Source organism: Aphis gossypii, chromosome 1, assembly GCF_020184175.1.
Source record: "Aphis gossypii isolate Hap1 chromosome 1, ASM2018417v2, whole genome shotgun sequence".
Taxonomy (NCBI): Eukaryota; Metazoa; Arthropoda; class Insecta; order Hemiptera; family Aphididae; genus Aphis; species Aphis gossypii.
Genome location: NC_065530.1, coordinates 76,369,338 through 76,383,414, shown reverse-complemented (window position 1 = coordinate 76,383,414; position 14,077 = coordinate 76,369,338). Strand labels below are relative to the sequence as shown.

Sequence of the window (14,077 nt, the reverse complement as noted above, 5' to 3'; positions counted from 1 at the left end):
CATGAAAATTACTTTTACACTTTTAAGTTGTATCTTATGAATTTTTTTAAATTTAACAAAATATAACATTTACAATAGCATATGATATTTTTCATTAATATAAGCAATAGGGTTGTTCGGTACCGACTCTAGCGGCGACAATATTTATTTTGTCGTGGGTCTTCGCCGATAAGGCAAAGAATGTTCGAGAAGAAAACCCCGCTCCCCGCCGCCGTACCATGCAAAACCGGCTGTCGTCGCAGACAACAAAGGCCTACCGCCTCGGAGGCGATAGTATCGTACTAGATAGTTCGCGAGCCTGATCTATGTTAAGTCTCTCGCCGTACAAGTAAATCGCGCCGGCCATTATATGATTGGTGTCGTTGTTGTTGCGATTTATGAATTTTGTGCTAGTTACGCGCCGCGCTGACGTTTAATGGTAAATAAAACTCGTTATTAAGTTCGAGTTCGGTTGTTTGCGGCATCTATTTAAATCCGTGATTACAACGAAACGTTTCGCTGTTTTGTTGTATAATATTAATCGTTCCGATTTCTTAAAGTGCACGCGGGTGCACGTTAAGAACAACGAACGGGTCAGTGGTCATCGTGCGCGGGCACGAGTCGATCATTTACCTACAAGCACGTCGGAGATTCGGGCAGCCATTAGCGTGTAGGTCGCGGGACCTCAGCGAGGCGAACAGACGTCGGTGCGGTATCCATTTACATATACATACATACGCATTTGGTCATATGGACACAATATCATGGAGTATGGACACTAGACAGTCGAGCGGTCGGCGGTAACCAGATAACGGTAACGCAGTATCATAATTGATACGCGATTAACTTCTTATATTATCACATTATCACTTATTAATATTGTATTGTTTTGATTGATATTATATCAACATTTTGTATCATGGCCTCTGAGGCAGTTATTATGTTATTGTAAGTTTAGTTTTTACGGCATTCATATTATTTATTAATTATTATTCTCGGTTGACGAGTGGTTAGTTGCCTTTATATTATATAGTAGGTGGGCGCCTACATCTCTATATTTCATATGTGATCATTAGTATATTATTATTATTACTTGTAAATATTATCCCTGTTTGTTATGTTGTGTGATATATCTTTATAATACAGTCCACTAAAATTATTATTACCACTTCAAATTTGTTGATTATTATTAGTGTTAGATTCCTATTAGTTTACACATTAATACACTAAAATTAAATTACGACATAACATTTGGTCCGTTCGGGCTCGGATAGGAGTAGCAATGTTTATATGTTTAAATACGAATTATTTTATTTGCTTGCTTATTGTAATCACATAGTACGTTAGGTAGGTATTGTTCGTTAGATTATTGTTATTAGATATTTTGTTCCTAATCATCCTATTTTGTAAATATGGGTCGTCCGAAACGTCAATCGGTAGCTGTGGCTTCGGAGCCAAACATGCTGTTACGTTCACGTGCTTCTCGCGATATGATTGTACGAAAAATTCGTAATTTACATACGTTAGCTCAGGAGGCGCAAACTGAGGTTGACAAGCAACCGTTGTTTTTGTCGTGCTACGTATCACTCGACAAGTACGTGGATCAAGTTGAGGTACACCAACAAGAAGTGTTGAATTTTATGTTGGATTCCGGATTACATGACGACTTCAAGGACACAGATTTGTTAATTACGGACGAGGTTGAGGAATTAATTGGACGTATTCGAATGATTTTTGAAACAATTCGACCGACGACAAGTGTAACAAATCGGATGCCGCGTCCGGAGTGTGGGGCTTCTGCGGGTACCGCTATAACATTGCCCAAAATTGAGTTGCCAAAATTTGATGGGGACGTAGTCCAATGGTGCTCATTTCGTGATATGTTTTGTTCACTTGTGCATGACAATCAGTCAATTTCGGACATTGAGCGATTTCATTTTTTAAAATCATGTTTATCAGGTCCTGCGTTAGCCGTTATCAAGTCCATTCCGTTAACGGCCAATAATTACAATATCGCGTGGAATGCTCTTCAAAAATCGTTTGAAAATAATCGATTATTAGCGACGGCGCATATCGATCGATTGTTCGCGTTCTCGCCTCTCAAGAAGGAGTCTACGGCGGCACTCGCTACGTTTGTCAATACGTTTCGCGAGAACGTCGCCGCTATCAAGGCGTTAGGTATCGATGATATTTCTGGTTTTCTATTATTTTATATTGGCGCGCGGGTGCTTGACGTTGAAACCAGAAGACTATACGAAGCTAGTATACACAGACGGAAATGCCGTCATTGGATAGCCTTTTGGATTTTGTTTCTCGACGTTGCAAGATATTAGAAAACATCGGAACTACTGCGGATAAAGTAGAACAAAATGTCAAGGTTGCGGCTAAAAAGAGCAAGGGTGGTACACCCGGGAAATATTCATTAACTACGACTTCGAGTGGCGTAAAATGCATTTTTTGTGAACAGGATCACCCACTTTATCGTTGTGGAGCATTTAAACAAAAATCGGTCGCTGCAAGAAGGAAGTTTGTCAGCGGTAATGGTGTGTGCTTCATATGCCTAAAGTCAGGACACGCAGCGAAAGCATGTACGTCAACATTTAAGTGCCGGAGTTGTGGTGGCAAACACAGCACATTGTTACATATAGACTACGCGAAGCCAGCGTCGGTAGTATCGTACGGAGACGCCGAATGTTCGACAGAGGGAGCGGAGTCGACGGAAAAAAGAACAACTGCAACGGAAAATCAGGTCAAGTTTTCGGGAACTGTGCGTACTGAAGCCACTGTTATTTTAGGTACAGCTATTGTGCGCGTTCGGGACAACGTGGGAAAATTACAAACGGTACGCGTCCTTTTAGACAGTGGTTCCCAAATTTCGGCGATCACTTCACAATGTGCTACTCGTCTTGGTTTGAGGCATATTAAGAGCAGAATAGAGGTGACAGGTCTCTCTCAACAACGAGTAACTAAAGTGAAAGGTGTCACACAATGCCAATTTATTCCGCTTCACGCGGAGGGTCCGCAATTTGGTGCTACTAGCGTCGTCATTCTGACGCATATCACTATGCAGTTACCTAGTGATAGAATACCTTCGGCGGTGCGTGAGCGGTATCACCACCTGTTGCTGGCCGATCCGGAGTTCGATGTACCGGGACCAATCGATATGTTGTTAGGAAGCGACTTGTATCCACATTTGTTACAATCAAAGGCCGATATCATTCACAGTACGGGTCTGCCGTCAGCCATGAACACTCATCTTGGATGGATTGTGGTAGGAGCATTAAATGAAATTTCAGCGTCGCCCATGGTGTCATTATCAGCAGTATCGACGCCAGAAATCGGAAGATTAATACAAAAATTTTGGTCTGTGGAGGAACCAGATGTGCCGGACATTTTGTCAACGGAAGACGAACGATGTGAGGCATGGTTCCGTAAATCGACAATTAGAGACGCATCCGGACGGTTTGTAGTGTCCTTACCGTTTCAGTCGTCGGTGCGCGCTCTAACAGAGATGTCAACGAGTCAGACGGCGGTAGTTCAAGGCGGGAGCCCGGAAGATTTAGGTGCATCGCGCGCACTAGCATTAAATCGTCTTTACAATCTCGAGCGACGCTTGGCAAAAGATTCGGAACTGTATACAGCATATCGGAAATTTATGGATGACTATTTAAATTTAGGTCATATGAAATTGGCATCGGTGCCAGGAAAATATTTTATACCACACCATGCTGTGGTCAAGCACGAAGAAAAGGGACTTAAGATTCGAGTTGTCTTCGACGCATCGGCGAAGTCGACATCGGGAAAATCATTAAACGATTGTCTATGTACGGGGCCGAAATTACAGACTGAGATCAGCGATGTTCTACTTCGTAGCCGATTCTACAAATACGTGTTCGTAGCTGATATCGCGAAAATGTATCGGCAGATCAGAGTACGTGAGGAGGATTGTGTCTATCAACACATCCTGTGGCGTAGGTCACCGGAGGATGAGGTGCAGGAGTATCAATTGCGAACCGTCACTTATGGCGTGAACTCAGCGCCATATCTTGCACTGCGATGCCTGCGTCAATTGGACTTTGAAGATGGTGCGAAATTTCCCCAGGCGAAGGGCCTGTTAATCAATAATACATATGTTGATGACATAATCGCTGGCGCCGATACCGTAGATGGCCTATTGGCCGTACAGAAAGACCTAATTAATTTATTACAGCGAGGTCAACTTGAATTAAAAAAGTGGGCAAGTAACTGCGATGCCGTGCTGAGGTGTATTCCGGTCGAGGATCAGGCTGTAGAACCAATGTTCACACCAACGGAAGATGCGAACTTGAAGGTGCTTGGAGTCCATTGGGATCCTACCTCCGATACCTTTGGATATCATGGAGCCACCAGCGAGAGATCGACTACCAAGAGGGTTGTGTTATCTACGATCGCACGACTGTACGATCCAATTGGTGTCTTAGGTCCGGTTTTGCTGTGGGCTAAAGGATTCATGCAAGAGCTATGGCTCGAGAAGATTGGATGGGATTCGCCGGTACCTACTTCGTTGGTGAACAAGTGGCTGCAGTTCCTGGACGAGTTACCATTGTTGTCACACGTATCTTTACCGCGTCATATTGATGTCCGCCATGCAAAAGAAGTGCAGATGGTGGGCTTCGCCGATGCATCACAATGTGGATATGCAGCCATAGTATTTTTACGGATAGCTGACAATTTGGGTCACTTCCATGTTTATTTTATCACGTGCAAAACCAAGATAGCACCGTTGAAATCATCACAAACGGATACTTCGTTGACAATTCCTAGGCTCGAATTATGTGCGGCTCTACTTCTGGCCAAACTTTTGTCACACCATTTTGAAGTTTTAAATAACATAATACCCATTAACAAGGTCAAGGCGTGGACAGACTCCACAGTCGTTTTAGCGTGGCTTACGCGGGAACAGAAGCAATTTAAGATTTTCGTGACCAACCGTGTGGCCAAGATACGAGCACTGGTGCCCAATTGTGAATGGGCTCACGTGAGGACGAACGAAAATCCGGCTGACCCGGCTTCCAGAGGTATGCTTCCGAGAGAACTGCTGTCATGTTCCAAGCACTTATCAGGACCAGATTTTCTACGTCAGGATGAAGTTCAATGGCCGGCGTTGCCGTCTGTGGAAGTTATGGCATCATTAAATTTACCGGAAGTAAAAAATTCGGTTCAATGTGCATTGCATACCCTCGAGGAGGAGGTTCCTTGGATAGAACGCTTTTCCTCTATATCTCGGATGCAGCGTGTTGTTGGATACTGTCTTCGATTTATTAATCGAGCGCGAGGGCGTTCTATGTTGTCAGGACCTATTTCATTTGCAGAACAATATCAGGCTTTGTATCGAGTAATCAAATATACCCAAAAAATGTATTATTCTGACTTATACAAGCAAATCAAAGGTCATCGAATAATTGTACCCGTAGCCTTAGCTCAGTTGGCTCCTTTTGTGGACCATGCCGGGTTGATTCGAGTCGGAGGACGCCTAAAGAATTCTGCACTTGACGACGGCGCGAAACACCCTATATTGTTACCACAACGGTGCCATTTCACGGAGTTGATTGTTCGGCATTATCATCAGCTATTGTTACACGGTGGAGCGAGACTGGTACTGTCAATGATTAGTCGACGATATTGGATTATGTCAGGTCGGGCTGCTGTACGTCGAGCAGTACATTCATGTGTTCCATGTTCAAAATATCGAGCCACTACTCCTATACCTTTCATGGCGGACTTACCTGTTTTCAGAGTCACCGCAATTCGGCCATTCTATAATGTAGGTATGGACTACGGAGGTCCATTCGTTGTGAAGGAGAGTCGCCGGCGTGGGGCCCGGACCCACAAGGCGTATTTGGCTTTGTTCATTTGTATGGCAGTAAAAGCCGTACACTTAGAAATTGTGACTGATTTGTCTACTGAATCTTTTATTGCGGCATTGGACCGTTTCACTTCACGCCGTGGAATCCCAGCCAATATTTACACGGATTGCGGGACGAATTATGTTGGTGCAGCGAAGCAGATTAAGGCCTTGCTTCAAACGGATGATGCACGTCAGGCCGTCTCTTCTCGGGTTCAATGTGAATGGCACTTTAACCCTCCCGCCGCGCCCCATTTTGGTGGGATATGGGAGGCCGCAATCAAGAGCACCAAGACACATCTTAAGAAGGTCGTGGGAGCCCAAGTCTATACGTTCGAGGAGATGTCTACACTAGTGATAAGAATCGAAGGTGTTTTAAATTCCCGGCCATTACAACCTCTTTCGAGTGACCCGAATGATTTTGTCGCGCTCACTCCGGGACATTTTTTAATTGGGCAACCGCTCTTGGCCCTGCCTGAAGAAAATGTCATTAATATTCCGATCAACCGTTTAAGACGATGGCAACTAATTCGTCAGGCACTACAATCCTTTTGGCGTCGTTGGAGTCGTGAATATTTGCAGACATTACAGGGACGCAAAAAGTGGTTCAAACAAACCGACAACATAACTGTAGGGGACTTAGTAGCAGTCCATTCACCTAATAACCCACCGATGTCATGGCAACTTGGACGTATTGTGGAAGTTCATCCTGGTCCTGACAATGTCGTTCGCGTTGTGACTATTCGAACAGCCGACGGTCTTCTCAAGCGACCAGTTGTCAAGATCACCAAGCTGCCCATGTAAGAAGAAGCCGGTGCGTACGGACGTCCCATATCCTCTCCCATGGTAGTTATATTTTATATATATATTTTTTTTTGTGTGTATTATTATTTTTTGTTTGTATACTTTGTATTGTAAATAGTGAGTATTCAATTTGCGTTAGCGGTAACCATGATATTGATGACCTGCAATACAAGAAAATTTGAAAGTTCGTCGCTTTCAAAGGCGGGAGAATGTTCGGTACCGACTCTAGCGGCGACAATATTTATTTTGTCGTGGGTCTTCGCCGATAAGGCAAAGAATGTTCGAGAAGAAAACCCCGCTCCCCGCCGCCGTACCATGCAAAACCGGCTGTCGTCGCAGACAACAAAGGCCTACCGCCTCGGAGGCGATAGTATCGTACTAGATAGTTCGCGAGCCTGATCTATGTTAAGTCTCTCGCCGTACAAGTAAATCGCGCCGGCCATTATATGATTGGTGTCGTTGTTGTTGCGATTTATGAATTTTGTGCTAGTTACGCGCCGCGCTGACGTTTAATGGTAAATAAAACTCGTTATTAAGTTCGAGTTCGGTTGTTTGCGGCATCTATTTAAATCCGTGATTACAACGAAACGTTTCGCTGTTTTGTTGTATAATATTAATCGTTCCGATTTCTTAAAGTGCACGCGGGTGCACGTTAAGAACAACGAACGGTCAGTGGTCATCGTGCGCGGGCACGAGTCGATCATTTACCTACAAGCACGTCGGAGATTCGGGCAGCCATTAGCGTGTAGGTCGCGGGACCTCAGCGAGGCGAACAGACGTCGGTGCGGTATCCATTTACATATACATACATACGCATTTGGTCATATGGACACAATATCATGGAGTATGGACACTAGACAGTCGAGCGGTCGGCGGTAACCAGATAACGGTAACGCAGTATCATAATTGATACGCGATTAACTTCTTATATTATCACATTATCACTTATTAATATTGTATTGTTTTGATTGATATTATATCAACATTTTGTATCATGGCCTCTGAGGCAGTTATTATGTTATTGTAAGTTTAGTTTTTACGGCATTCATATTATTTATTAATTATTATTCTCGGTTGACGAGTGGTTAGTTGCCTTTATATTATATAGTAGGTGGGCGCCTACATCTCTATATTTCATATGTGATCATTAGTATTATTATTATTATTACTTGTAAATATTATCCCTGTTTGTTATGTTGTGTGATATATCTTTATAATACAGTCCACTAAAATTATTATTACCACTTCAAATTTGTTGATTATTATTAGTGTTAGATTCCTATTAGTTTACACATTAATACACTAAAATTAAATTACGACATAACAAGGGTAATAACTAACAAGTAAAAAATATTTTCGTGGGGCTGTTTTACAGACGCGTGTCAAGACAGTAAAGACAGGCATGAAACCGGCGATCGACGACGTCAGATTTACCACGAGTAGAAATCAAAATCAAAATCGTAAAAATGATACTTTAGATCGAAACCAAAGCAAAAAAAAATGTTCGTTATCCAACTATACTACAAATCATAAAACTATTAAATGGAATCGATATGGCGCAACAATATAAACGTCAAACGATTATAAAATCAAACATATTATTATTTTAAATTGAAATAGTACCGTCGAATTATTATCGTCGAGCGAAATCGAAACTAAAATCGAAACGTTTAATTTCATTTTCAAGCCCGCCCCGCAATATACCTGCAGCTCTGTCTTATGTCCTTTTACCTATAGCCGATAATACGATATTATATAAGCTCGCGTATTACATTTTATTCAATCGTCGACCGTTGACAGGCGGACGGGCGGCGTTTACTTACATATTATTATTATACATATACATAGGTAGCGTGTGTCGTTAAATCCAATTACGGACAAAAACAATATCGTTATTCTAATTCTGCGCCCGTTTCCCGCGACAACGGTGTTTATATATACATATGAACCGATACGACGTGTACCTACTTTAATATATTATTGTGTGCGCATTATCGAATACGCTCCGGTCGGGTCCTCGTCGTTTCGATTCATTTCCTCTACCTATACCGCCGCCGCCATTGCCGTACCGATACCGTTTTTGTCCGCATACAAAACGGATTCATTTCCCGGGCGGCGTGTCGTTTTTTCCACAGTGCGAGCACAGGACGGGTATAGGAGAGATAATGTATTGTATATTATTTGGAGAGATTGAATAAAAGACCGATGGTGTCCGTCGGCCACAACGCGAATGATATTCGCATAGGACACGACGAACGGCGTTATTCGGTTCGGTGCGCGGAAAACAAATAATATACGTAAACGCACGTGCGCCGCCGATAGCAGTGGCTTCTGTGCAAGGCCCGTCGACCGTGAAAGTGTGACGTCACGCACTACGCGGATTCACCGTCATCGCACACCACTCCCGACAAATGACTTTTCCGTTCTGCAGGCGGCGACGGCGGCGGCGGCGACGGCTAGTCAATTCCGCCCGCAACCCGCACACGAATTTATTATTGCGTCAATTTAATGTCATTGCCATTGTTATTATTATTATTATTATTATTATTATTATTATTACTATTATTATTATTATATACTCGTTCTTCACCGAAATTATTATGTTTGAACGAATAAAATTGCAAACAACACGTGATGCGTACAGCGAGTGTATGTGTGTGTCTGACTGAGAGACCGGTATAAAATAATATAAAAATACTGTAGCCGAGAAGCCGTACTAAAACAAACTTCTCACTAGATGTAAAAATTTATAATACTCGTATTATTAGAATCGGTTTAGTTGGATTATAACAATCGTTTGGTTTACACGTTCATTAAAAATAAAAATTTTAGATCAAAGATGTAATCTCAAAGTTTTTTCATTGAAATCTCCTTATATAATAAATATAATTAGGTATAGCATCAATATAGTATGACTGTATTCTTAAATGAAACCTTGCCAAAGAAAAATATTTTTTATTGCCAAGTTTGTAACCACATATTTTTTTAATCGCTATAGGTACTCGTAATCTTAAACAAATAACATAATTGAAATGTTAGTACCTAGAAATATAATATGCATAATGTACGATGATCTTACACAGAATTTGAATTTGAATATATATATATATATATATAAATATATACATCATATATTGACATATTGACGTATACAAGCACTATTATCTTAACAAAAACTCTAATAGTTTAATATTTAAACCAATTGTTTTATTTTAACTGTCCAAAAACTGATGATAAAAAACTGACGCAACTACGGCTAAAATATTTAATGAAAGTCTAAAATTATTGTGTTCGAATTACAAAACGTCCATAACACCAGAAGGAAACCTTAGAACAATTTAAATAATTAAACTATACCATATGAACGTAAGTATAGTCAGTATAATATTGGTTAGTACCTAAAACCTGTACAGTATGTCCGGTGAGAATTTACTTATTTAAAGTTGTTAAACAACGTATAGGCATTTCATTATACTTTCTCAATTTAAAGTAATGGAATTTCGTTGAACACTATATATATTTGACACATGCGGAAACCTATTATGTACAAAATGTATGGGTGTACCACGTACACGTGTGTGCTTGGTCATTCGGTTATTAAGTTATAACAGTGATATTGCGGAAAGCAACATTATAATATGTACATGGTATATCGTATAGTAAAACGTCATCGCAAAATAAACCAACTAAAATATATTTTCAACGAAACGTTGTTTAGGAATAATTTATAACAATATTATGATTCTAGGTAAATCCTAATCTTATTGAGAAACATATGAAACGGTTGACTTACAAGATCATTAAAACATAATCCTAAAACGGTAGACAAGACGAACCTAACCTAACCTACACTATAAGAATTGCTGCTAAACAAATTGCATGTACATCATCTGTAGACGTTAACTAATCACTAGATTTAATAAAATGATGTGTTAAAAAAACAATTTATATTATTTTTAAGAATGTCTCTATACAATGTATCTAATTTAATGTTTCTAGTGTTACGATAGACAATCGAATAATATTTTTAAAATAATTCTTAACGTACATTATTTCGGTACATGACCTCGACCATTTATGTTATTACTTACGAACAAAACAATGAATACATATTATTATTTTATTTGTAAACATTACATGCAACCTAATCCGATACTTCATTTGTCAATAATATCGCTCATAAAAACAACACTAACTGAAGTTCAATTAATTAAAATAAAAAAAAATGTATTTGTATTGCCTCGGGATAAATAAATTGTTTTCATAACAAATTTATAATCTGCAATACTATGTAATTATATATTAACTACAATTATAATAATTATATTATATGAAATTATATTTATATTTATTTCTCATACTACATTTTAATAGATTTTTTTTAAAAATAATAATTATATCAATTATGTAATATTATGAATATTATAATGCAATATTGTAAAACACGACATTAAGCAACTCAGATTCATGTTTTTTTTTGCTTTAAGTTTAGTATAAATAAATTACCATGTATAAATCAACTAAATCAACAACCAAATGGAAAATAAAGTAGAAATTATTAGATCATTTTTTTTTTAATACGACAGTTTTAAACAGTTTGTAAGAAATAATCTTTGTTTTAATAAATACATTTTAATGAAATAAGACAAAACTCGTAACTGATGAATTAAACAAACAGCTTAAATCTATTTAATTTTTTTCCGACATTTTATACAACTGCAAGTAACGTTGTACTAACGTCACAAATATATAAATATTGGCTTATCCCTTTTATTTGTTGTTGCGAGTAACGCGAAATATCTTATATAATTATTAGTTACTATGGTGACTATGGAATTGTACATGTAAATAAACAATTATAGGTAACTACATGAAATATTATGTATATATAGTATGTAACAACCTACTTAATACATTTTTCTTCTTATTTGTAAAATAAATAAAAATTGAAAAAAAATTAAAACTGTCCAAACAAAACAAAATGTTACCGAAAAAGTAATTTTTAAAAATTAAATTGGAAGAGTATTGAAAATGTGACAAGCAATTATGGTGTATAAAACGAATGGTGGTCACCAACTGACTTTGATATTGCAATTTGATATTTTTTTTAAAATTTTTTTTTTCACAAAATCTGATCGAAATACCATGTTTTAATTTATATAAAAAATGAAATAGAAATATTATAACCTAAATAATTGAAAAATGATATCGACTAAATTGTTGTATAAATATTATTAATTTTGTTACCAATGTTTGCTAATCAAAAAGCGTATAACTGACTTATACCTTTTAATTATTATTATTAGCACCAACAGCCAAAATCAAATAACTATTTATTTTATCATATTATTTTTAAATATATAAAATTGTATAAACTCATATTCAAAATAAAAACATAGACGAATTTGGATTACATCTAGTTTCTAAAATTTTTAATAAATTAAACATTTATAAAAATTAACAAGAAAATAATATTAGAACAAAAAATAGCATATTTAATTATAATTTATATGATGGAAAAATAGGATTATAAAACTTTATCTTCGTGTACATAATATTTTAAACGGTTAAAAGTTTTCCGATTAAAGTTTCTCCCTTTTTGTAATACGAAGATGTTCTTATATTTTGTATGGTAACAGTTGAACAAGTGTAATAGACAATTTTAAATATTAACTTCTGTATAATATATGTAGACAACACTACTATTATGCAAGTAACACTGACAAGTATAATTAAATATCTTGAAATGAAAGTAATTTTTTTTTTTTGTTTTAATAGCTAAAATCAATATAAGCTTTATAAGATTTATGTTAAAAAGACAACATTTTATCTGTCAAGAATATTGATTAGGTTAAAATTAACCATACCTAAAATAGTATTTAAAATTTAAATTTTATAATAACAAAAAATATTATTTTAATTTAACGATTTTTTTATTATCTTCATATTATATTATAAATCAAAATATTGACGTGGAACTACATTATGAAACGTGTAAATTAGCAAAAGAAAATATTTTAATTTTTACAAAATAACAAATGTAAATTAATAAACTATTAAAAGAAATTAAATATTTGTTTAAAATTAAATTCTTAATTGTATAATTAAATGTACACTCAGAGAATTTGAAAAAAATGAATAATATTTTAAGTGTTTAAAATATATTGTATTTTCTTAATAGTAATTATTTTATTTTCTACTCGTAAGAGAAAATAACGTGAAAAAAAATACAATTTATGTATTATATTAAGTATATTTTATTTTTTTAATTAATTGTACTAATAATTAACTATTTTATTAAAATTATATTTTTATATATAATATAGGTAGCCTTTACACAATAATAATAACCATGTAAGTATTCACTTAATCTTCTTATAAATGATGTAAAATATTGTAGTACAATTTGAGCATACGTATTGATAACCGATTAATGATATAGAATAATAAATTTGAGTTCTAAATACTATATAACTAAATACTAAAACTGCATATTATAGAAATAGATATATTGTTTACAAATATTAACATGTTTATTATTATAAAAATTCAATACATTTGATTGCATTGTTCTACGCCAGTAAAAATAGATATAAATTATTTTTATTATCCACTTAAATATAAGATATTATTTTAATACAACACGTTGTATTTGTTTTTCATGTTCATTTATAGCTAACTTTCAAATACATTGTAAATGCAATATTATTCATAAACGATTCAAATCTAAATTACTTTAATTAGGTAATAAATTACTTATTCAAAAAGTTAAGACAATATAAATGTTTTATATTGCAATACATATTTCGATAAGTAAACCATATGATATAATATTTATTATTAAAAAAAAAAAATCTGAAATATTGTCTAACTAAAGTCTAAAACACTGATAATAGCATGTGTGTTTGACAATAGAAATGAACTAAATTTATAAATACGATTTTTATGACGTTAACATTTTCTTTTCATTTTTGTTAATTATTAAATGTTGATAAATACATATAACATAATATATGTGTATACATAATATTAAATTAGTTTTATTAATTTCGCCTTAATTTAAGAACATATACATGCATAAGATAAATTTGAGTATATTGTGTTTAGGTTCAGGTTTTTCTACAAATATATTCAATGAAACATAATTGTATAAATATTTTAAAATTTTAAATACATATACTCTAACACATTATTTAAACAAGAAAAATCATGATTTTAATTGAAATTCTCTTTTGTTCTTGAAATGTAGTACTTAAAATGTTCCAAACATTCGAATACTAACATTTTAATTTTCAGTTAGTTAAGTTATTTACATTAAACTTAGTTTTAACAATAGACATAAATATAATTAATCAATAAATATCGTATAATGTGAGTGTTTTTTTTTCGAGCCGTAAGTTTTTTTTATTT

General features: G+C 35.8%; 2 protein-coding genes across 5 annotated transcripts in view; one reads left to right on the top strand and one right to left on the bottom strand.

Moving 5' to 3' along the window:
* The window catches only part of LOC114131724 (cAMP-specific 3',5'-cyclic phosphodiesterase), a 657,881-nt gene that overhangs the window by 217,169 nt on the left and 426,635 nt on the right, over positions 1-14,077 (bottom strand). The window lies entirely within an intron of this gene.
* On the top strand, positions 154-6,667 carry LOC114119633 (uncharacterized). The gene is made up of 2 exons (XM_050197473.1): positions 154-2,241; positions 2,313-6,667. Exons 1-2 carry the CDS (start codon positions 1,392-1,394, stop codon positions 6,665-6,667), a joined length of 5,205 nt encoding a protein of 1,734 aa, XP_050053430.1. The 5' UTR covers positions 154-1,391.